Source organism: Vipera ursinii (assembly GCF_947247035.1).
Source record: "Vipera ursinii genome assembly, chromosome: 4".
In the NCBI taxonomy this organism is placed as follows: domain Eukaryota; kingdom Metazoa; phylum Chordata; class Lepidosauria; order Squamata; family Viperidae; genus Vipera; species Vipera ursinii.
The window spans coordinates 117,099,549-117,123,877 of record NC_139514.1 but is presented as its reverse complement, the minus strand read 5'-3'; the positions used below and the strand labels follow the sequence as shown (position 1 = coordinate 117,123,877).

Below are 24,329 nucleotides of genomic sequence, written 5' to 3'. Positions count from 1 at the left end.
ATTTGGGGGGTTTCACTGCCTGAAAGGGACGTCGTCAAACAGGTGCTTCTAATTCCGTGTGGTTGGTTGCTCTCCTGCCCCAATTGGTCTCTCTGTCTTGTAGTATGTTGCGGGTGTTTGAGGCTGTGGGATTTCCTGACAGAGTGAGAAAGATTAATCAGCCTCCAGAAGTTGTGGGTGCTCCAACACTGGAGGTTTTTAAGAAGAGACTGGACAGGCATTTTGTTCTGTACCAGCCTGCTACCGGCCCTGCAGCAAAAGCAGGGACAACCCCTTTACAAACGGCAAGAGGCTGGAATTAAGCCTGCCAAACTTATTAACATAAAACAGCAAAACAAGACACCAACCATGAAACAGGAGCTATGAAACAGGAACTAATCAAGCGGTTGCCTTCAGCAAACCAGCCCTCCCACGCATTCCCCCTTAAATACAGTTCAGGGCGTAGCTTCTCTCTGCCTCCTTCTGAGGTGCCCCATTGCCTTCCTCTGTTTACTCCTGATTGACTGCCTCCTGCGTCGGGCATCCTTGAACAGGGCCAGCTGTGGGTCATCTTCATCCACGCTGTCAGGCTCACACAGCTAGGTCTCCGTTGTGACCAGGTGGGAGGGGCCTGGCTGAGGGCTCTGCGGATCCTCAAGGCCATCATCAGCAAGCTCTTCAACACCCCCCCCCCTCCTCCTCTGAGTCATCCGACCCAACTGCCGAACCCACAGGCTGACCCTGAATCACAACACATTTGTCTGGATTGGTGTAGGGTCTCCTGCTTGAGCAGGGGGTTGGACTAAATGACCTCCAAGGTCCCTTCCAACTCTGTTATTCTATGATTCTATAAGAATGTCCTGCTTGAGCAGGGGGTTGGACTAGATGACCTCTAAGGTCCCTTCCAACTCTGTTATTCTATGATTCTGTAAGGCTCTCCTGGCTTGAGCAGTTAGTGACACGGTCGTTAAACAAATCTGGGTTCCCCCAGTGACTTTGCTTGTCAGAAGGTCGCAAAAGGGGGTGGGGTGGGATGGAAATCATGTGACACACACACACCTTGGACGCTGCGACCGTCCTACGTACATGCCAGTTGCAAGAGCCTCTGAATTTTGATCACGTGACCCTGGGGATGCTGCAAGTGTCAAAAAGCCATCCTAAGTCCCTTTCTTTCAGTGCCGTTGTAACTGGAAACAGTGGCTAAATGAGAACTGTTGTAATTTGAGGACCAGCTATACTGGACATTCGACATTGTAATTTGATCAGGTCATTAAATAAAGTTATTTAAGCCCCAGGGCTGAGTTAGACAGAAGCGGTTATTATTAATAATCAGAATAAGGTAGGGAGTTTTCTGCCGTTGGTCTGCTCTGCGAGCTGGTTTCGATTTAGCTTCTGAACGTTTCGTTACCAGACTCGCGAACATGACCGGCAGGATTGTCTCGTCCTGTTTTCCTTCGCTTGCAAATGTCTTGTGTGCCACTGTGGTCGGTCGGTCGGTCAGACAAATGGACTGTACAAGAACAAGAGTCGGAAGGTGGAGGTCATCTAGTCCAGCCCCTTGCTCAGGCAGGAAACCCTATGTAGCAGATCAGACAAATGGTTATAGCAGTGATGGCGAACCTTTTAGAGGCCGAGGGCCCAAACTGCAACCCAAAACCCACTTGTGAATCGTCGGGTGCTGGGTGGGCGTGGCCCACTGGGTGGGCGTGGCCCACTGGGTAGGCGTGGCCCATTGGGTGGGCGTGGCTGCGGTGGTAATGGCAGACTGGGTGGGGCTAAAAAGTTCAATCAATCAATTTCAACTTTGCGAGATCTTTTTTTTCCCGTGAGAAGTTGAAATTGATTGATTTATTGAACCTTTTTTTTTTTGTACATGGCAACGGAGGCCTAAAGTGAAAAAGTTTTATAAAACCCAGCTGAAGGCCTAGGACTACGACGATGGTGCGTGTGCCCACATGTGCCATAGGTTCGCCACCACAGGGTTATAGAATAGAGTAGAGTAGAGTAGAGTAGAGTAGAGTAGAGTAGAGTAGAGTAGAATATGTAATGGAGTGGAAAGTAGAACAGAACAGAATATGGAATGGAAAATAGAATAGAATAGAAATAGAAATAGAAATAGAAATAGAACTGGAAGGGACCTTGGAGGTCTTCTAGTCCAGCCCCCTGCTCAAGCAGGAGAATCTATACCGTCACAGACAGGTGACTGTCTAGTCTCTTCTTAAAACCCTCCAGTGATGGAGCGCCCACGAATTTCTGGTGGCAAGCCGTTCCACTGGTCAACCGTCCTCACTGTCAGGAAGTTTCTCCTTAGTTCCAGGTTGCTTCTCTCCTTGATCAGTGTCCATCCATTGTTTCTCGTCCTGCCCTCTGGTGCTTTAGAGAATAGTTTGACCCCCTCCTCTTCTTTGTGGCAGCCCCTCAAATACTGGAACGCTGCTATCATGTCCCCCCCCCTATTTCTTCTTTTCTTTAGACTAGCCAAACCCAAATCCCGCAGCCGTCCTTTGTATGTTTTAGCCTCCAGGCCTTGGATCGTCTTAGTTGCTCTTCTCTGAATTTTTTTTTCCAAACGCTCAACGCCTTTTTTTGCGATACGGTGACCGAAATTGGCTGCCGGCCTTCCAGGTGTGGCCTTACAAAAAAAAACCCCTAGCGAGATAAACAGAGAAACCTTCAAGTGGTCTCCACCGACTCTCAAGAGAGTACTAACCACCAGATGACTGCAAGGCCTAGAAATCCTTCCATTCTCCACCTTTCGGTCAGAACCGAAGAAGCTTCTTGGATGAGGAGCGAAACCTCTTCAAGGGAAAAACCCGGATAGTTCGGTTGCCTCGTGGGGGGGAAAAAAAAAAAGCCCTTTGGGGACGACCGTAGACCTGGCTTGGATGACTTGAGAATCTCCTTAGACAACTGAAAAGATGTTTTTGGATTGACCCCTCTGTTAATCTGCCTCTCCCTATTTTTCCCTTCCCCCCCCCTCCCGCCGCCCCACCCTCCAATTTTTAGTTGAAGCATCCTGCCACAATGGAGACGAGACGATGCAAACCATCGAAGCAGCCGAAGCTCTTCTCAATATGGATTCCCCAGGCCCCATGTTGGACGGAAAAAGATCAAGTAAGTCTCGACTCAGCCGGGGGGAAATAAATAAATAAATAAATAAGAAATTCCGCGTGCTTCTGCAAAGCTCTGTTGAGCGAAGATATTGCCCCCCCCCCGGAAGGAAGGAAGGAAGCTTTACTTTTTGAGCAATGTGCTCTGGATAGGCTTAGGATGGCATTTTTTTTTAGTCAAAGCCGGGGAAGAAAAATTCATTTATTGGTAATTTTCCACTTTTCTAAGGATATCCTTTTCCGTGGGGTTATCTGGGGAAGAAAGAGCAAGATTTAAGCTCTTAAATCTGCGCGCCTGTTGGCGGTGGTTGTTTTCCCTCTTAAATTGTATGAATTAAAATTTCTGAAGCTCGGTTTCCCAACTTAAATGAATGAAATGTGAAAATGTCTTGTGTGCGGCTGGAGCGTGCTCAAATATTGAACATCCATAAAACGCTTCCCCCCTACGCCCACCCTTCCCCTTTCCCCTTGCATTCACAGTACGATTGCGTGCGCAAATTATTCCTGATTCGTTTCATCTTTATTTTGTTCCGATCCGCACACATTCACAGGCGTCAGTCATTTCGGCATTGATGGATTTGGGGGGGGGTTTTAAATTATACAGCTTTTGAGTTCAGCCATTTGTTCTATTAGGGACGCGGTGGCTCAGTGGGTTAGGACGCTGAACTTGTCGATCAGAAGGTCGGCAGTTTGGCGGGTCGAATCCCGAGTGACGCATAGCAGAGTGAGCGCCTGTTACTCGTCCCAGCTTCTGCCAACCTAGCAGTTCAAAAGCACGTAAAAATGCAAGTAGAAAAATAGGGACCACTCCGGTGGGAAGGGAACAGCGTTCCGTGCGCCTTTGGCGTCTAGTCATGCCGGCCACATGACCACGGAGACGTCCTCGGACAAGCGCTGGCTCTTCGGCTTTGAAACGGAGATGAGCACCAGCCCCTAGAGTCGGAAACGACTAGCACGCGTGTGCGGGGGAACCTTTACCTTTACTTTTTATTTGTTCTATTTGTACGCCAGCCAGTGGGATTGTATTTATTTCCCCTTTTACAGGGCAGCAGCAAAGAGTTAAAAAATAAATAAATAACTTACCCAAAGTTACTTTTAAACAAAGACTTAGAAAACCAGTATTGTGTGTAGGGCTATGATCGAGGACATTTAAATACAGTTTCCCTCCTAGCCACAGTTTTGTCACATCCTGGTCTCTTTAGTCTTACCTGCCCTCAGGGAATTACTATTTCTTGGGATAAAAGGATCCTTTGAATCTGCCAAAGGAAAATTGCGAGATAATACATCACCTAAATAAATACAGTACGGGTTAAGTCCTCGACTTACAGCGGTGTGTTTAGTGACCGTTCAAAGTTGTAACGGCACTGAACAAAGGGACTTATGAGCATGTTTCACATTAAGACTTAGGCGGCGTCCCCCCCAGGGTCACGCGATCAAAATTCAGAGGCTTGGCAACTGACATGGACTTAGGACGGTTGCAGAGGGCCAGGCTCCACGTGATTTTCCCCCTTTTGCGACCTTCCGACGGGCAAAGTCAACGGGGGGGGGGAAGCCAAATTCACTTAACGACCCTGTTACCAACTTACCAACCGCAGCGATTCACTTCACAGCTGTGGCAAGACAGCTTGTACAACGGGACGAAACTCACTTAAGAAAAGTCACATCGAACCCCAGAGGTTTTGGGCCCCGTTGTGGTCGTAAGGCAAGGGCTACCCTATTATATGTACTTTGACTTTTTTTTAAAAAAAATAATAAAAATAAAATTAGTCGGAATAAAACGATTTACCTTCGCCGCTGCCTTTTGGGAGACTTGCTCGCTGCGACCTCTAGCGCAATCTTCGCGAATGTTCAGCTGCTGTTTATTTATTTATTTAGATTTATATACCGCCCTTTCCCGAAGGACTCAGGGCGGTTTACAGGGCATTTAAAAAACAGTCAATATTTTCTCTTGTTGTTTTTCGGAAGCGCACGTCTTTGAAGGCGAAGATGAAATGGAAGCGGTGCCTATCACTCACGTCTCGGTCACTCTGGACGGCATCCCGGAGGTGGTGGAGGTTCATCAGTTCCAAGAGGCCTTTTCCGAATCGCCCAGCACACCGGAGCAGCCCAAGAAGAGAAGAGGTAAAGGAAGTCGAAAGTACGCCAGAGCGACCGAGAGTGATTGGACTTGACGTTTCAAGCGTTAAGTGCCTGTCCTAGCAGCCCTGGTGGCACAGTGGGTTAGCAGGCAGCATTGCAGGCCGGCTCTGCCCACAGCCAGCAGTTCGGTCTTGACCGGCTCAAGCTTGACTCAGCCTTCCGTCCTTCCCAGGTCGGTAAAATGAGGACCCAGATTGTTGGGGGCAAAAGGGTGACTCTGTAAACTACTTACAGAGGGGCTGTAAAGCACCGTGAAGCGGTATATAAGTCTAAGTCAGGGGTCGGCAACCTCGGCTCTTTTATGACTCGTGGACTTCAACTCCCAGAATTCCTGAGCCAGCCATGCTGGCTCAGGAATTCTGGGAGTTGAAGTCCACGAGTCATAAAAGAGCCGAGGTTGCCTACCCCTGGTCTAAGTGATGTTGCTATTGCCCTTTCCTCCCTCCCTTCCTTCCTTCCTTCCTTCCTTCCTTCCTTCCTTCCTTCCTTCCTTCCTTCCTTCCTTCCTTCCTTCCTTCTTCCCCTTCCTTCCTTCCTTCCTTCCTTCCTTCCTTTCCTTTCCTTTCCTTTCCTTTCCTTTCCTTTCCTTTCCTTTCCTTTCCTTTCCTTTCCGGCACAGTGATTAGAATGCCATATTGCAGGCTGGCTCTGCCCACAGCCAGGAGTTCGATCTTGACCGGCTGAAGCTTGACTCAGCCTTCTCTCCTTCCGAGGTCGGTAAAATGAGGACCCGGATTGTTGGAGGGGTCAATAGGCTGACTCCGTAAACCGCTTAGAGGGGGCCGTAGAGCACCGTGAAGCGTTAGAAAGAATGACTTGAACGGGTTAATTTCTCCTCCCCCCCCTCGGCCCCCAAAGTTCCTCTTAGGAGATTTTCCTGTGACCGCTGCTTTCTTTGCTTTGCAGGGAAGAAACCCAAAGTTCCTCGGCCAGAATCGCCCAGTCTGACTCCAAACATCTCTGTGAAAAAGAAAAACAAAGACGGGAAGGGTAAGCCCAAGGGGAGGGTTTTGGAAAACACCGGAACACATTCGGTTAAATTCCGGGTGAAGCAGGAGTCGAGCGCTGCCTGGGAAGGTCAATGGCTTCTCCCTGTGTATTATTTATTTATGGTCGTTGTGTATTTGTTATTTTGTTTATTTATTGTCCTTATGTACTATTTACTCCAGTGACGGGCTGGAAATAAATCCAGCACATTTCATAAGAAGTCAACCACAGCGATCATAATAAATGAAGTGGGAGAGATCGCTGTTTAATTCCTTGGCCACCCCTTCCCCTCCCTTCCTTCCCCTCCCCTCCCCTCCCCTCCTCTTTCTCTTTTTCTTCCCTTATTCTCCCCTCCCCTCCCCTTCTCCATCCCTTCCTTTATCCTTCCCTTCCCTTATTCTCCCCTTCCCTTCCCCTTCCTGTCTCCTTCCCTATTTCACTTCCCTTATTCTCCCCTTGCCTTTCCTTCTTCTTCCCTTCCACTTCCTTTCCCTTCCCCTTCTCTTCTCCTTCCCTTTCCTTCTCCCCTTCTCTTCTCCTTCCCTTGCCTTCCCTTTCCTTCTTCCCTTCCCTTCTCCTTCTTTTCCCTTATTCTTCTCTTCTCCTTCCCTTTCCTTCTCCCCTTCCCCTCTCCTTCCCTTCCTTTCTCCTTCCCTTCTCCTTCCTCCTTCCCTTCCCTTCTCCTTCCCTTTCCTCCTCCTTCCCTCCTCCTTCACCGAAAGAACTCGCTCTGCCCCCTCCACCAGTTGGCCAGGCAGATCCCACGGCAGGCCGAGGGCCCTCTGGTCGCCGGGCCCTGGGCCGGGGCAGGCTTGACAGCCCTCTCGACTCGCGCCTGGAAGTAAACCGGCAACAACCGGCGCAGTTCAGGAGACGAGAGAGATTGCGCGGGTGCCGGAAGGCCCTGCCCGTTCCTGGCGATGCCCCCCCCGCACTATGGGCTGGGCATTCCCCGGCGGGTCGGTGGGGAGTCAAGAACCCTGCAAGGATCGCGGCGCTCCAGCTCCTCACCGGAGCCCCCTCCTGCCCACCGATGCCTCCTTCCCCCCGCCGAGGAGGAGGTCACCCAGCTGCCATCCATTTGCCTCCTTCTCCTTTCAAGGCAACACCATTTACCTCTGGGAGTTCCTGCTGGCCCTGCTCCAGGACAAGGCCACCTGCCCCAAGTACATCAAGTGGACTCAGCGAGAGAAGGGCATCTTCAAGCTGGTGGATTCCAAGGCGGTCTCCAGGCTGTGGGGGAAGCACAAAAACAAGCCGGACATGAACTACGAGACGATGGGCAGGGCGCTCAGGTAGGTGACCTCTCCGGGGGGACGCTGCGCTTCCCTTACCGGGCCGCAAGGCCTGGAAAGCCTTGGGAGCCAAAGGGGGGGAGGCTCTTGTCTGTCGCCCGACCCACCGTCCGAAGCCGAGAGACGTTATTGGACAGCGTTGGAACAGGCAGCCCCTTGCAACCCGACCGGGCCTAAGAAGGGCTGCTGCAAATACCCAAACCGAATTGTTGGAAAGATAAAATGGCTATTCGACACAAGCGATCCCACAACTGAACGCAAAGCTTCTGTTGCTAAACGAGACGGTTGCTAAGTGAGTTTTCACATAATAATGGAGAAGCTAGCATGGTTCTCCTCCCCCTCCCCCTCCTTCCGTTTCTCCTTCTTTTGCTTCTGCTTCTTCTCCTCCTCTTTCTTCCACTCCTCCTCCTCCTCGTTTCTCCTTCTGCTTCTTCTCCTTCCGTTTCTCCTCCTTCTCCTTCTTCCACTTCTCCTCCTCTTCCTTTTTCCTCTCCCTCCCATCCTACTCCTTCTTCCACTTCTTTGGCTTCTGCTTCTGCTTCTCTTTCTTCCACTCCTTCTCCTCCTCCTCCTGTTTGTACAGTACTTCTGCTTCTTCTCCTTTTTCCACTTCTTCTCCTTCTTCTCTTCCTCCTCCTCCTTCCGATTGTTCTCTCCTTTTCCTTCTCCTTCTCTTCTACCTCTTCTCTTTCTTCCACTTCTCCTTCACTTTCTTCCGCCTTTTCTCCTTCTCTTTCTCCCCTTCCTCCTCCTCCTTTGCCTCTCCCTCCCATCCTTCTCCTTTTCCCACTTCTTCTCTTTCTTCTCCTCCTCTTCCTCCTTCCATTTCTTCTCTCCTTTTCCTTCTCCTTCTTCCACCTCTTCTCTTTCTTCTCCTTCTCTTTCTCCCCTTCCTCCTCCTCCTCCTTTGCCTCTCCCTCCCATCCTTCTCCTTTTTCCACTTCTTCTCTTTCTTCTCCTCCTCCTCCTCCTTCCGATTCTTCTCTCCTTTTCCTTCTACTTCTTCCACCTCTTCTCTTTCTTCCACTTCTCCTTCTCTTTCTTCCACCTTTGCTCCTTCTCTTTCTCCCCTTCCTCCTCCTTCTCCTCCTTCTTCCGATTCTTCTCTCCTTTTCCTTCTCCTTCTTCCACCTCTTCTCTTTCTTCCACTTCTCCTTCTCTTTCTCCCCTTCCTCCTCCTCCTCCTTTGCCTCTCCCTCCCATCCTTCTCCTTTTTCCACTTCTTCTCTTTCTTCTTCTCCTCCTCCTCCTCCTCCTCCTTCCGTTTCTTCTCTCCTTTTCCTTCTCCTCTTTCTTCCACCTCTTCTCCTTCTCTTTCTTCCACTTCTCCTCTTCCTTCTGCCTTTTCTCCTTCTCTTTCTCCTCCTCCTCCTCCTCCTCCTCCTCCTCCTCCTCCTCCTCCTCCTCCTCCTCCTCCACAGAAGCTTCAACTGGAGAAAAGACTTTTCTCTAGTTGAAGGACCAGACTTAATACCACCCAACGCCGCTGATTTCTGCCGAGATATTTCAGAACGGGCAGGGGGAGCTACTTAAAAAAGTTTTCACTGGTCAACACCGCTTGGAAATAGCTGCACGTTCTGAAAAAGAAAACGATAATAATAATAATAATAATAATAATAATAATAATAATAATAATAATAATAATAATAATAATAATAATAATAGTAATAATAATATAATTTTGTAATTGGCCTTGAAGCTTAACCCTGGCTGCGGCTGCCCTTGCTCCCACAGATATTACTACCAGAGAGGCATTTTAGCCAAAGTGGAGGGCCAGCGCCTGGTCTACCAGTTCAAGGAGATGCCGAAGGACATCATCTACATTGACGACGTGGACCCCAACTCAAGCTTAGACCCGGCCGACTCCACGCTGCTCTCCGCCCCCGGGGCCAACCGAGGCCAGGCGGGCAAGTCCAAGGCCGCCCCCGGCCCAGCCTCCAAAGGAAGCGGATCGGCCGCCCTTTTGAAATTGCCCGTCAACGCCAAGTCGGCCAAACTGAAGCAGCCCTTGGAGACTGTCCCGCAGCCCCTGCCTCCCGTGACCCCCGAAGGGTTGAGGACGATGCAGTCGGCCCAGCCAGTCCAGTCCACTCAGCTTTATCGGACAGTCCACTTAATGCCATCGGTGCAGCCGCTCCAGGAAGGGCGGCTGGACGAATCCCTGAATCCTTCCGTTCCGAATATAAGGTGAGGACATGGAAGCGAAGCTTCACCGTGGCCCAGCTGCCCACAGCCTGAAGGTCCTTTGGCCTCGTCTGGGAAGCCTCTGAGGGTTACAGTGATGATGATGATGATGGTGATGATGATGGTGATGATGGGTTACAGTGATGATGATAATGATAATAACAACAACAACTATAACAATAATGATGATGATAATAATCATAATAATCATAATAGTAACATTGGAAGGGACCTTGGAAGTCATCTAGTCCAACCCCCTGCTCAGGCATAATGATAATGATGATGATGATGATGAGAACGACAACAATGATGATAATAATGATAATAATAACAACAATAATAATAATAATAAGTTGGAAGGGACCTTGGAGGTCATCTAGTCCAACCCCCTGCTCAGGCAGGAGAACCTGTTTCAGACAAATGGCTGTCCAATCTCTTCTTGAAAGCCTCCAGTGATGGAGCACCCACAACTTCTGGAGGCAGGTTGTTCCACTGGTTAGTTGTTCTCACTATTAGGAAGTTTCTCCTTAGTTCTAGGTTGCTTCTCTCCTTGGTGAGTTTCCATCCGTTGCTTCTTGTCCTGCCTTCGGGTGCTTTGGAGAACAGCTTGACTCCCTCTTCTTTGGGGCATCCCCTGAGATACTGGAAGACTGCTGTCATGTAACCCCTCGTCCTTCTCTTCATTAAACCAGACATCCCCAATTCCAGCAACCGTTCCTTGTATGTTTTAGCCTCCAGTCCCCTGATCCTCTTTGTTGCTCTTCTCCGCATTCTTTCTAGATCTAGAGTCTCAAAATCCTTTTTACATCCTGGGGACCAAAACCGGACGCCGTATTCCGAGTGTGGCCTTACCAAGGCCTTGTCAATGAGAGACACGTACGCAGTGGTGGGATTCAGCCGGTTCGCACCACTTTGGCAGAACCGCTAGCCAATTTTTTTTTTTTTATTGCCCAGGCGCAGAACGGACTTCCGGAAGCGGTATCCACGCAGAGAACCAGTTGTTCTCCTGTTTGAATCCCACCACTGGACGTGCGCGAAAGGGATCTTGCTACCTTTGAGGAGTTTTTTTTCGCTATGTGAAAAACATAAAAGATGCTTGGGTTCTTTTAGGGTTGTTTCGTTTTTTTAAAAAAGTGAACAAGTTGTCTCCGGAGATTCTCCGCCATCCAGCTCACGTTTGTCCCGAAGGTGCTTTTTTTTTTCTTTTTCCGAAAGGCAACTGGACCTAGTGGATGAGACGCCCAGACGCCAACTGAGCGACGTGATATATGCAAAACTGTAATGCTCTCTACATGGGGCTGCCCTTGAAGACCACCCGGAGGCTTCAACTGGTGCAGAGTGCAGCTGCACGGGTAGTGATGGGAGCACCCCAATACTCCCATAGTACACCCCTCCTACGTGAGCTGCATTGGCTACCGGTTGCCCTCCGGGTGAGATTTAAGGTGCTGGTACTTACCTTTAAAGCCCTACATGGCTTAGGCCCGGGATATTTGCAGGACCATCTGCTGCCGGGAACGACTTTCCATCGCCCAGTACGCTCACACAGAGAAGGCCTCCTCAGGGTACCGTCGGCTAGACAATGTTGGCTGGCGAACCCCAGGGGAAGGGCCTTCTTTGTGGGAGCGCCAGCCCTGTGGAACCAGCTCCCCCCTGAGCTTCGGATGGCCCAAGATCTCCGGTCCTTTCGCCGCGGCCTCAAAACACTCCTTTTCCACCTGGCTGACCTGGACTGACAGGGATTTTAATTATGTTTACAATTTTAACTCTATTCTTTAATTTATTTTAATTTATTTCAAAATTTTTATTTTTAATTTACTGTACAGTGACCTTTAAGTTCTGTTGTTGTTAGCCGCCCTGAGTCCCTCGGGAGATAGGGCGGGATATAAATCACATAAATAAAATAAATAAATAAATAAATAAATAAATAAATAAATAAATCCCATAAATAAATCCCATAAATAAATAAATAAATAAATAAATAAATAAATAAATAAATAAATAAATAAATAAATAAATAAATAAAAACAATGTAGTGATAACGCGTGTAGATCTGTAGAAAGAATACAAAGCAGTTCCCAAAGGCAGGGCACAACACAGGAGAGTAAACCCATCCGGTCGAGATTCAGAAGTCCATCTGCATTTAAAAGACAAAAGGCCGTTCTTTCGAAGACGGCAAAGTCTACATTTTGGACAGAGAGGACCGCTGGTTTGAAAGAGGGGGGTCAAAGAGGCCGTCTAGGTCCAAACTGAACGGCCCTTTCTCAACAGGGAGGGGGGGGGGGGAAACACGACACCACCCATCTCCTGCAATTCCCAGAAGGCTCCACACCCATTTGCACCACTCAGGTGACCCCGAGGACACAGGTAAACCTCCAAGTGGCCTCAAGGACTCTCAGAGAGAGAGTAGTAATGACTGCAAAGAAATACAGTCCTTCCATTTCCCGCTCCCCCCCCCCCCAAATCATCATCATTCAGCCAGAACTGAAGAAGCTCCCTGGGTGAGAATTAATTAATTAATTAATTAATTTTATTTGTATACCGCCCTTCTCCCGAAGGACTCAGGGCGGTGAACAGGGCAATACATGTTAAAAAACAGAATACAAAAATTAAAAAAAAAGATTAAACAAGTGCCCAGAACTCTTAGATAGATTAAAACGCATTTAAAAGTAATAAAAACCCACCCCCCTCCCATCAGGCCAGGCCAGCTTGTTCAAAAAGATACGTCTTTAGATCGCGCCGGAAGGAGCGAAGGTCGGGCAAAACATCTTCCAGAAAAAAAGAAAAACAAAGGAAAAAGTCCAGTTGCTTTTTGAAAAAAAAAAAGGCATCTTTGGGCCCACGTGTCTGAGGTGTGATTGCAAGAGTATAAATTTATACACGGCACAGAGCGGGGAATAATTCCGGAGCTGAATCCAACAGAAAACGAAGCCGGAGATTTTTCTAACACTCGTTTTTTTTCCTGTTCCTTCACCCTCCCCCCCTTCTCTTGAATTGTGTTTTCTCTTACGGATGGAGCTGGCATTAAGTAGAAGACCACCGTTGCAAAATTAAAATTGGTCTGATGGGAGAGATAACTAGGTTTGGCTAATTTTGGCGGGAGAGGATTTATAGAAGCATGTCTGTTCTTCTCCTAGCTTGATCTGTAGTTGCCCAGCTGATTTAAGAATAAAGAGCAGGAGAGCTGAAGCAGAAATGTTTTAATTTGGGGTTATTCACAGGCTAGGAAATGCACGGCTGATTCCTCTTTTCCAGCGATTCTGTATTATTCCAGTAATCTAACGGTTCTAACCCAAATATTTATACTTTTTGCATTTAAATATAGCATTGTTTCTCACGCTCTTTTGGGGGCAAGGGCGTGGAAACTGCAGCCCTGATTCTAATTTTATGTGATCTGCAATGAATGGATCAGACAAGGAAAGCATTCCGTGGAATCGCTTTAGTGATGCACACCACTTGGGCCGTAGTTCCAGATGGGGCCTTATTTAAGATATTCCAAAATATTCCCTTTTCAGTAGAAAACAAAAAAGTTGTAGATTTAAGGAAGTAATTGAAGAAGTTGAGGACATAAGAGGAAAGAGAGAAAATTAATCCATGGCGAAAAAAGTTTTTTTAGGATGTGGGTGGAACTCTACTGAAGGATTGAGTTTGTTCTGCAGTCCCAGCAGAGAGAGACAGCTGTCAAATCCCTAGTGAGAGGAAGGATTAGATTTGATTGTGTACAGGTGCTCACCATAAAAATGTGGTTTGGGCGGTTGAGATGAAGAAAATGAGAAGTTACGGATTGATCTTTTTTAAAAAAAATATTTTTTTACAATACATATCCCCAAAACCCACCCACCCCAAACCACCCCCCTTCTCCCCCCCCCACTTCCCAGAGCTGAATACAGGGTTATAGATATAATAATCATATTCTAATTAAAATTATCCATTATAAAATTAACCAAATTCATAATGTGCTTTAACTCCCCTTTAACATAGATACATTCAAATTATTAAAAACATAATAATAATAACTTAAACAAAAATATAATCAATACTAATACTAAAATTAATAACAATATCCCTCTAAAATCTACTCATAAGCTAAATGGAACTTTTTAGTCCCATATTTGTTCTGAATATAATCTATCCATCTCCTCCAAACTGAAATATATCTTTCTTGTGAATGATCCTTCAAATAAGCAGAAATCTTAGACATTTCTGCAAGATTCGATACTTTAAACACCCATTCTTCTATGGTAGGCAAACTATCCTTCTTCCAGTATTGTCCCACCAGTAACCGTGCTGCTGTTATCAAGTTCAACATCAAATTGATTTCTTTAGTATCACGATCTACTACAATGCCCAAGTTATGGATTGATCTTGACTTACAGCGTTGGGCGTAGACGATTCTGAACGTTGGGCAATTGGGTTTCCCCCTCCCCCCTCCAGCTATTGTTTGAGATTCTAAATTACCCAGAAAAAGTTCAATTAATAGAGAAAAATGAAACGACAAGGGTCCCCTTGTGATATAAAAAAGGAGGGGGAAGTTGCTCGTGGAAACTCGTTTTTTTGCTCTGAAATTTTTGTTCCTCCTTCTGTTTGAGAGAAGTTCTGCTAGTAACACCCAGAAAACATGGAGCAGCCCATGGCTGCAGAACGCAGACTGTGGCCACTGCCTCCCTTTTGTTGAAGGTGTACTTTTCCTGGGGGGGGGGGGCTTTATCTCGAAGTGCTTCATGATTCTCCAAAGTAGGAAGACCAGAACAAACATAAGGGAGGAAGGAAGGAAGGAAGATGAAGAGGGAGGAAGGAAGAAGGAAGGAAGATGGAGGGAGGAAGAAGGAAGATGAAGGAGGGAGGGAGGGAGGGAGGAAGGAAGATGAGGGAGGGAGGGAGGAAGAAGGAAAGATGAAGAGGGAGGGAGGGAGGAAGGAAGAAGGAAGGAAGATGAGGGAGGGAGGGAGGGAGGAAGGAAGGAAGGAAGATGAAGAGGGAGGGAGGAAGAAGGAAGATGAGGCAGGGAGGGAGGAAGGAAGAAGGAAGATGGAGGGAGGGAGAAGGAAGGAAGATGAGGGAGGGAAGTAGGAAGGAAGGAAGATGGAGGGAGGGAGGGAGGAAGAAGGAAGGAAGATGAAGGAGGGAGGGAGAAAGAAGGAAGGAAGATGAGGGAGGGAGGTAGGAAGGAAGGAAGATGGAGGGAGGGAGGAAGGAAGAAGGAAGGAAGATGGAGGGAGGGAGGAAGAAGGAAGGAAGGAAGATGAAGAGGGAAGGAAGCAAGGAAGGGGATTTCAGGTGGCTTTCCATATTAAAGAAAAACCACGCGGTTCCTTCATAGTTTATGCATGCATTAACCATTAATATTGCAACGCATTTTGTGTTGGAAAATAACCAAGGGAGGTCTGTCAGTGCTGCCCAGATTTGTTCTCTGAAGTAAGAACGACCCTCGACTCCGTTCGAGGCGAACGGTTTACTTTCCTAAAAGCCAAGTGGATTACAGTAGAGCAAAGCCAGCACTGAGGCTCGCGCGCCAAAACTTTCCCGGCTTAACTTTCCCCTCTTCGTCCCTTCCCGTTGCCGGTCTCCCCGTTGTCCAGTTCTATTCAAACAAAAGGCCTCTTCAACCGTAGACCGGGCGGGGCGAAGCTGCCGCGCCATTCCCAGATGCGCGACCTTGGCAGTTGCATCTCTAGAAGGTACCGCGAGTAGCTAGGCGTCTAGGCAGGTTCTCCGTCGTCCAGGTCTACGGTCGTCCCCAGGGTGCTTTTTTTTTTTTCAGGAGGCAACTGGACTTTTATTGTTTTTCCCTTGAAGACCTTCCGCTTCTCATCCAAGAAGCTGCTTCAGTTCTGGCTGAACGATGATTTTGGTGAGGGCAGGGGAGGGGGAATGGAAGGACTGTATTTCTTTGCAGTCACCTGGTCGTTAGTACTCTCTCTGAGACTCACTGAGGCCACTTGAAGGTTTGGGGCCTCGGTTTGAGATGCAGACAACAGAGCAGCCCGTGCCCGTCTTCCAACAGTGAAGGGACACAGGGCAACCCCCCCACATTCTACAGCCACATCTGGCTTCACCCCCAGGTGACCCCCGAGGACCCAGGTAAACCTCCAGGTGGCCTCAAGGACTCTCTTAAAAGAAGGCAAAGGACCAGCGGTCTGCAAGGAGTATAAATCCTTCCATTCCCCACCCACCCACCGTCCAGTCCGAGCTGAAGAAGCTTCTGGGATGAGAAGGGAAACGTCTTCCAAGAAGAAAAACCAGGAAGCCTTGTTGCCTCCTGGAAAAAAAACACCTTTGGGACTTGAGTCGTTAGCTTTCCCCACCCCCACCCCACTCTTCTCCCTGCCTCCCTGGTGGTTGATGGCCGGCTGGCAGCTTGCCACAAGAGTAGGCCTAAGAGGGCAGTTCTGACCCGTACTATTTTGTCTTTCCTTCAACAGGACCATCCAAGCCTCAGGCCAGGTCCCAGTGGTGGTGTCTCCTGGAAGCCAGCAGCTACACACCGTCACACTCCAGACAGTGCCTTTAACAACTGTGATAGCCAGCGCAGACCCAACCTCTTCGGCCGCGCCCCAGAAGTTCATCCTACAAGCCATCCCCTCTTCGCAGCCCGTGGCCGTGCTGAAGGAGAACGTCGTCTTGCAGTCCTCCAAGCCCGTCTCTCCTCCGTCGTCCATCGTTTTTAGCCCCGCTCAGGTCCACCAAGTTCTCACCAGCAACGTCCAGACAATTTGCAACGGGACGGTCAACGTGGCCTCCTCCCCGTCTTTCAGCACCACCACCCCCGTAGTAACTTTTACGTCCAGCGGTTCCCACGGGGCAGGTGGCCCGCCTCCCAATGCCATGATCACCTCGGTGATCAAAGCGCCGGAAACTAAAGCCGCCGCTGTTCAAGGGACGGTGAAATCGGAGTGCGAAAACGGCGCCGGGGAAGACGAGACGCCCTCCGAGGCCAGCTTCCCGCAACAGCCGTTTGTGGTGATGGTGTCGGCTTCCAACGGGTTTCCTCCCTCTGTACATATCAAACAGGAAAGCGAACAGTCCCAGCCGCTGAGTCCTTACCAGTAAATAAGAGGAAAATAAATAAATAAAAGAGTTTTATGATTGCTCTTCTCCTGAATGTGACGAAAACGCCTCCACCAATTGTGTATGTAACCTCTGATTCCAAAGCAAGGCATTATGAAGCTACTTTTAATTTCTCAAGTTATATTTTAGGAGCAATGCTATAGAGTTGATTGCCAGCTTTGTTGTTTTCCTCCTCCGCCGTATAAAAGATGATCTGTTTCAAAAGGCAGGCATGAAGGAACATGCAGTTTCTTTTTTTTCTTTTTCTTTTCTTTTTGATCACTGTTCCAAAAATTCGAAAATTTCTTAAGACTTCCTGTATTATTTGTCTGTCTCGCGTAGCAATGTAATCAATGCTTTCAAGCAATAGCTAATTTCAGGAGGTTGTTGTTATTTTTTCCCCCATGTCATTATCTTGATTTTTTTTTTAGTAAATTCCAAAGATCTGTTTTATTCAATGTACTTAGAATATATTTTGTTTTATATGGGTATAAAGCAATGGGCGATCTGATCTTCGTTTGTTCTGATGCATTTTGCCCCCCAGCGAGAAAACATTTTGCAAAATGGAAGTATTTTCCTTCTATCGATAAGGATATTTCCTACCACTTATGCATTCTACTTGCTAGATATTTTCTATTTTAATAATGACAATATCTTTGATAGACTGGCTCACGAAAACAGGTGCAATTATTTTTCAGGCCATTTAAACCTTGAGGCATAAAGAAGCGTGCTGTTTGCTTTTCTCGATTATTTTTATAAGGAAATGAAAAATAGAAGTATATGGGACTTAACCCGAGTATTTTGAGATTAAAATATTTCTACAAAGTACCTTTTCTATTGTAAATATGTAATTTAATTTCTCAAAAGATTTTTTTCATAAAAGAAGATATTTCCATAGAACAATATTTTATAGATACAAATAAGATCATTATGTTTAGAGCTCTAAAGTTATACGTATTCATGTATTGCAGAATGAATTTGTATTTAAAAGAAAAAAAAGATTAAAATGTGGGACCCTCTTGAGGCTGTTTCCTCTTTTTTTGTATTTTAATTGGTTTATCACGAAAATAAATCAAGTACAACATCCTTGTATATTTTTCTTTCTCAGTCTGAAATCTGACGTTAGACCTGTAATAAAATACCGTGTGCAAGAAGCAGTGCTTTTTTTGTAAAAGAAAAAGGTGCCGGAACTCACACATGTCATACAACCCGCCTTGCCTACCCTACAAGGTTCCATCCAAAAAAGGTGCCGGAACTCCATTCTGAGCGTTCTATGAGAAAAAAAAGCCCTGGCAAGAAGGAATCAGATTTAAGATACAGAAGTCTTCATTATTTTGGCAAAAAAACAACAACCCCAAACTCAAAAACCTTTAAGCTATACCCTTTGTTGTTTAAAATCAAGCTAAGCTAAGAATCCAAAGGGAGAAATTCAACATAAGGAACGTTAAGCCTCGGAAGCTGGCAGGAATGGTTCAGTAAATAAAGTAATTTATTGGCTGCGTTCATCTCTGATCTACTTTACATATATTAAAAGAATCTAGCATCACGTTTAATCCTCTATTCTATTCTATTCTATTCTATTCTATTCTATTCTATTCTATTCATTCCATATTCTATTCTATTCTATTTATTCCATATTCTATTCTATTCTATTCTATTCTATTCTATTCTATTCTATTCTAAACTATTCTATTCTATCCTATCCTATTCATTCCATATTCTATTCTGTTCTATTCTATTCTATTTATTCTATATTCTATCCTATCCTATTCTATCCTATCCTATTTATTCCATATTCTATTCTATTCTATTCTATTCTATTCATTCTATATTCTATCCTATCCTATTCTATCCTATCCTATCCTATTTATTCCATATTCTATTCTATTCTATTCTATTTATTCTATATTCTATCCTATCCTATCCTATCCTATCCTATCCTATTTATTCCATATTCTATTCTATTCTATTCTATTCCATCCCATGCCATATTTTCTAATTCTATTCTATTCTGTTCTGTTCTATTCTATTCTATTCTATTCTATTCTATTCTATTCTTTACTCTATATTCTATTCTATTCTATTCTATTCTATTCTATTCTATTATTTACTCTATATTCTATCCTATCCTATCCTATTCTATCCTATCCTATTCTATTTATTCCATATTCTATTCTATTCTATTCTATTCTATTCTATTCTATCCATCCCACTGCTTTCATTTTGTTTTCCTGGACAATGTCTACTATGGCTTTGTTTAAGGCTCGCCATCAACTTCTACCCTTTATCCACCCCACTCCGTTCCTTCCCTCCTCCGGGAGAAAGCCCCTCTACGGCTGCGGAAGCCCCGCTGCCCATCATCCCCGCCCTCCTCCTTTGGGAAGCCCCCCACCCCACCCCACCCCGAAGCAAGCAGCCCCGCCGCTTCGCCAACGCGGCGCCCGCCCGCCCGCAGCGCCTCACAGCCCCAGGCGGAGGAGAGCGGTGGGCGTGGCCAGGCGCCGCCCCTCCTCCTCCTCCTCCTCCTCCTCCTCCTCCCTCCTCCCTCCTCGCCGCCCGGGCTTCCTCGCGCGCGCGCGCGGTGGGCGTTCCCCGTGGTGGCCCCGCCCCCTGGCGACGCTCCTCGGCCGCCATTTCGCGGCGGCATGGCGGCGGCGGCGGCGGCCTCCTCAGCGGGGTGAGCAGGCGCCCTTTTTCCTTCCCTCCCTTCCCTTCTCTGCCCCCTTCTAACTCTCCGCCGCCCTGGCTAACGCTTCTTTCCCCCGCAGCCTCTCCGAGACCGACATCGAGCGGGAGCCCGCGGCCGCAGCGCAGGTAAGCCGCCGGTTCGGGCCTCTCTCGGGGAGGGAAGCGAAGGAGCAGCCGTGGGGTGGGTTGGGGGATGCGAAAGCCCCTCGCCAGGGCTTGGCTCTCCTTCCCCTCCACCCCGAGGTTTTGTTTGGTGGGTGTGTGTGTGTGTGTGTGTGTATGTGTGTGTGTGAAGGGTATAGCTTCCTGGGATCTCTTCGTGGTCTCCTTTCCCAGACATGCGCAGTGGAGGCTGAGGGGGGGGAGCCTTGGAAGAGGTGCAAGGTTTGGGGTTTTTTTGGAAGGAAGCACGTGAGGGTGGTGGTTTTCTTTAGGTTAAAGGAAAAAAAATGGTAAAGTGGGGGTGGGTGGGAGACAGGGCAACGACAACAACAAGCCACAACGGTGTTGTGATCCTGGAGAGTCAGACACACACATATATATACACACATATATACACACACAAATATATATACATATATACACACACATATACACACGTACGTACAGACAAATACATATACATATATATACACATACATACATACACACAAGTATATATACATACTTTTACACAAACACATGTATATACACACACATAAGGTAAAGGTTCCCCTGCACATGCGTGCTAGTCGTTGCACATCTCCGTTTCAAAGCCGAAGAGCCAGCGCTTGTCCGAGGACGTCTCCGTGGTCATGTGGCCGGCATGACTAGACACCAAAGGCGCACGGAACGCTGTTACCCTCCCACCGGAGCGGTCCCTATTTTTCTACTTGCGTTTTTACGTGCTTTCGAACTGCTAGGTTGGCAGAAGCTGGGACGAGTAACAGGCGCTCACTCTGCTACACGGCACTCGGGATTCGACCCGCCAAACTGCCGACCTTCTGATCGACAGGCTAAGCGTCCTAACCCACTGAGCCACCGCGTCCCTATACACACACATATACATATATAAATATACACACACAGATATACACACACACACACACACACCTTTGCCTCTCCTGTGGAGGGAACCGAAGGAGCAGCTATGGGGGAATGGAAAATCCCTGCGCCAGGACTTTGCTCCTTTTTCACCCCCTTAATGTTTTGGGAAAGAATTGTTCGTGGGATCTCCCTGTGGTCTCCTTTCCCTTTCCCAGACATGCACAGTTGAGGTTTAAGCCTGCCTGCCTGGTGCTGGTAGGGGCAATTGGAAGAGCTCCACTTTTTTTAAATATTATTTTGGTCGGAAGCAATGGCCAGGGGTTTGGCTCCTTTTTTTTTTCCCCAGAGTGTTTTGGGGGGAGGAGTGTGGCTCCTGGGATCTCCTGGTGGTCTCCTTTCCCAGAAGGAGGCTTTTGAGGCTAAGCTTGCCAGGAGGGTTTTTTTGGAAGAGCCCCAGGAAAATGTTAAAAGTGAAGAGAGAGAGGGCAACAAGAACAACAACAGCAACAACAACCCAGCAACAACTACAACAAAGTTTTGATCCTCTCTTGCCGGTGGGAAATTTGAAGTCACCCAGAACTTTTAAAATAGGAGTAATTAAGAGTGAACGAAATAGGCCCTGAAACTTTTCTTCCTCCCAAGTTTTGGAGTTGTTGATGGGATTTTGCTTTTGGGGGGGGGTGGGAGTAAAGGAGGGGGAAAATGCTTTTATTTGTTTGTTTGATCTGGGACTCGGCTAAGCAAATAAATTATTTATTTAGCTAAATAAACCAGCAGTATTAATTAAAAAAACTGCAGGGCTGCATGTAAGAAGTAACAAATGTAAAACAAATTCTTAAATAAGAGAATTATAGGACCAAATTAAAGATTTATACACATGCGTGACTTTACTTATATATAGAGAGAGTCTTAAAAAGCTGGTTGGTCCCTGTCCTGAGTTAAAGTACGTAAATATATCGGAGGCTTGGTGTTAGCTATGGATGCGTGTACAGGCGGTCCTCGGCTTATGACCGTAATCAAGCCTAAAGTTACCATTGCTAAGCAAGTGAGTTAAGGGAGGTTTGCCCCAGAATCACTGTCGTTGTTAAATTAGTAACGGTCGTAAAGCGAATCCGGCTTTCCCCCAGTGACTTGGCTTGTTAGAAGGTCACAAAAGGGGATCACATGACCCTGGGATACTGCGGCCGTCATAGGTATGAGTCAGTTGCCAACAGGGTGGATAGTAATCAATTTTTTTCAAAAAAAATCGGATTTTTAAAAAAATTTAAATTGGATTTTTTAAAATTTTTTTTTATCAAATTTATTTTAATAAAACGCTTTTGGAGTAAAAAAATGTGTAGTTTTCTCTAAGATACATTAATAATTTAGTTTATTCAGCCTGAAATGGAGCTTAGTTATGTAGCATGAGGCTGTACAGTCTGCACAATATTTACATTTTTGGTAAACTCGTTCAGGGAATCCAACCTCTGCAAGCTTGAGATAACGTGCACTGCATTGATGCATTCACACAATTTCACAGTAACCATGAGATCCCTGTATTGTATATAGTATGTTTAGGGGTGTGTCACGTATGTGTTCGGTTTTGAGAGCGGGCAACTACATTTCATTTTTGATGTGTTGTCGTCGCGCCCACAGTACAAAAATGACAATCAAGGTTCTCTTATAAATCATAAAACGAAGTCCAGGAGTATCCCTTTCTCCCATTCTTTTGCAAGTCTACGTACATTACAAACCTGTGTGGTGGTTTGAAGAGAAAGGCATCTTAAGTGTTTTAGTTAAATAAAAGAATTTGAGTAGTTTTCCAACTATCTGGGATTAACCTAAAATCGGGTCTGAGATCGCTGTTTTACTAATATGGCAGCTTGGAGGTCTTCTAGTCCAACCCCTTACTCAAGCAGGAGACCCCGTAGACCAGGGGTAGGCTGGCTCAGGAATTCTGGGAGTTGAAGTCCACGAGTCATAAAAGAGCCGAGGTTGCCTACCCCTGCCCTAGACCATTTCAGCTTGTGAACAAACCTTTATTATCAAAATACAACATGTATAGAGTGAGATTGGCTGAGCCTCCGCCTCCCTTCGCGGCCCCCAATGTCCAGTCATTTCTTAAAAACCTCCAAACGATGGAGCACCCTCAATTTCTGGTGGCCAGCTCTTCCACTGGTTAATTGTCCTCACTGTTAGGAAGTTTCTCCTTAATCCCAGCTTGCTTTTCTCCCCGATTAGTTTTCACCCATTGTTTCTTGTCCTGCCCCCCCTCCACCCTTTGTGCCAGCCCCTCAAATACTGGAACGCTCCGTTCATTTCTTCACAAGGGCTCCGAGGTTCCCCCCCCCACCTCCGTTACGGATAGCTATCTTCCCAGCTCAGAAATGTTGCTTCTGGTGTTGGTTCCTTCCAAAGTGGCATTTTGCTAATCCGTTCTGTTTGGTTTGTCAAGCCAGCAGACATTTCACTTTAGGCTGTGTAAGATTTTGCAGGAAACATCAAGTTAATGTTTTGTATTTGCCTTGTAGAAGCTGACAGCAGCCTTAGAGCAGAAGCCAGACGACACAGAATATTACTGCCAACGAGCTTATGCTTACATTCTTCTACAGAATTACCACGGTATCATTTGTTTTCCTGCTTTTTCTCTCTTTAGTGAAAATCCGTCTGTCCGAGTGTCTGTCTGTCTGTCTGTCTATCTATCTAACTATCTATCTATCTATCTATCTCCCATCTTATCCATCCCATCCATCCATGTCTGTCTGTCTGTCTGCCTGCCTGCCTATCTATCTATCTGTCTGTCTGTCTATCTGTCTATCTATCTCCCATCTTATCCATTCCATCCATCCATATCTGGCTTGTCTGTCTGTCTGCCTGCCTGCCTGTCTGTCTGTCTGTCTCTCTCTCTCTCCCATCTTATCCATTCCACTCATCCATCCATCCATCCATATCTGGCCTGTCTGTCTGTCTTTCTGTCTGTCTGTCTGTCTGTCTCTCTCTCTCTCTCTCTCTCTCTCTCTCTCTCTCTCTCTCTCTCTCTCTCTCCCATCTTATCCATTCCACCCATCCATCCATATCTGGTCTGTCTGTCTATCTATCTATCTATCTATCTATCTATCTATCTATCTATCTATCTATCTCTATCTATCTATCTCCCATCTTATCCATCCATGTCTGTCTGTCTCTGTCTATATCTATCTATCTATCTATCTATCTATCTATCTATCATCTATCTATCTATCTATCTATCTATCTATCTATCTATCTATATCTCTATCTCCCATCTTGTCTGTCTATCTTATCTTCCTCTTGTGTTATATCGACTTAAAGTTTTTTTTAGAAATTATCCTTTCCGCTAAATTCTTAGGCCGCTATTTTGAAATAATAATTGTGGAGAAGTCCCTTGATGGTGCAGTAAAACCTTCACGTTCTGGACCTTGGTGCGTTAGATTGAGTTATTTGTACACGTTGCACAAACAAAGATGGGAGATACGTCGTGTCACGTATAATAAGTTATAAGTTGCTGGATTGGTATGCTCTGCAGATGCATGCGTACACTTCAAATTGTTTCACTTGGATCATTCATCCGTTGTACATTCCTCTTGGCAAGATACAGTTCAAGATAAATGTCTGCTTAAATGCAAAATTTCCACTGGTCTCCAGTGCAGCAGGCCCTCTAATTCTAGGAAGTGGTTCTTGGTGACTGAAGTAGGATAGGCAAGGATCCCTGTGCCTTGCACCCTAGTTGAGTGCCTCTTTCCAGCCGTGCATTCCCGAGTGTGAGCTAAATGTTTGCGTTTTGGGTAGAAACGTAACACAAATGAAGGAGGACAACCTGCCGTTAAAAGGTTTTCAGACCGGTAGTGTCACTTCATTCCAGCAAATTTAAGATATCAGT

At 46.6% G+C, this 24,329-nt stretch overlaps 2 protein-coding genes across 2 annotated transcripts in view; both read left to right on the top strand.

The window, feature by feature from the left end:
• Window positions 1–17,824, top strand: part of ELF1 (E74 like ETS transcription factor 1) — a 21,895-nt gene extending 4,071 nt beyond the window's left edge. The window contains exons 3-8 of the mRNA XM_083362327.1: window positions 2,986–3,093; window positions 5,055–5,210; window positions 6,135–6,218; window positions 7,318–7,510; window positions 9,245–9,697; window positions 16,114–17,824. Of these exons, the coding sequence (XP_083218453.1) occupies window positions 2,986–3,093; window positions 5,055–5,210; window positions 6,135–6,218; window positions 7,318–7,510; window positions 9,245–9,697; window positions 16,114–16,741 (1,622 nt within the window). The 3' untranslated portion in view covers window positions 16,742–17,824. The remainder of the gene's footprint in view (window positions 1–2,985; window positions 3,094–5,054; window positions 5,211–6,134; window positions 6,219–7,317; window positions 7,511–9,244; window positions 9,698–16,113) is intronic.
• Window positions 17,825–19,344: 1,520 nt separating this feature from the next.
• SUGT1 (SGT1 homolog, MIS12 kinetochore complex assembly cochaperone) overlaps window positions 19,345–24,329 on the top strand; it is a 28,633-nt gene continuing 23,648 nt past the window's right edge. Inside the window, exons 1-3 of the mRNA XM_083363041.1 lie at window positions 19,345–19,415; window positions 19,507–19,552; window positions 22,963–23,053. Coding sequence (XP_083219167.1) covers window positions 19,384–19,415; window positions 19,507–19,552; window positions 22,963–23,053 — 169 coding nt within the window. The 5' untranslated portion in view covers window positions 19,345–19,383. The remainder of the gene's footprint in view (window positions 19,416–19,506; window positions 19,553–22,962; window positions 23,054–24,329) is intronic.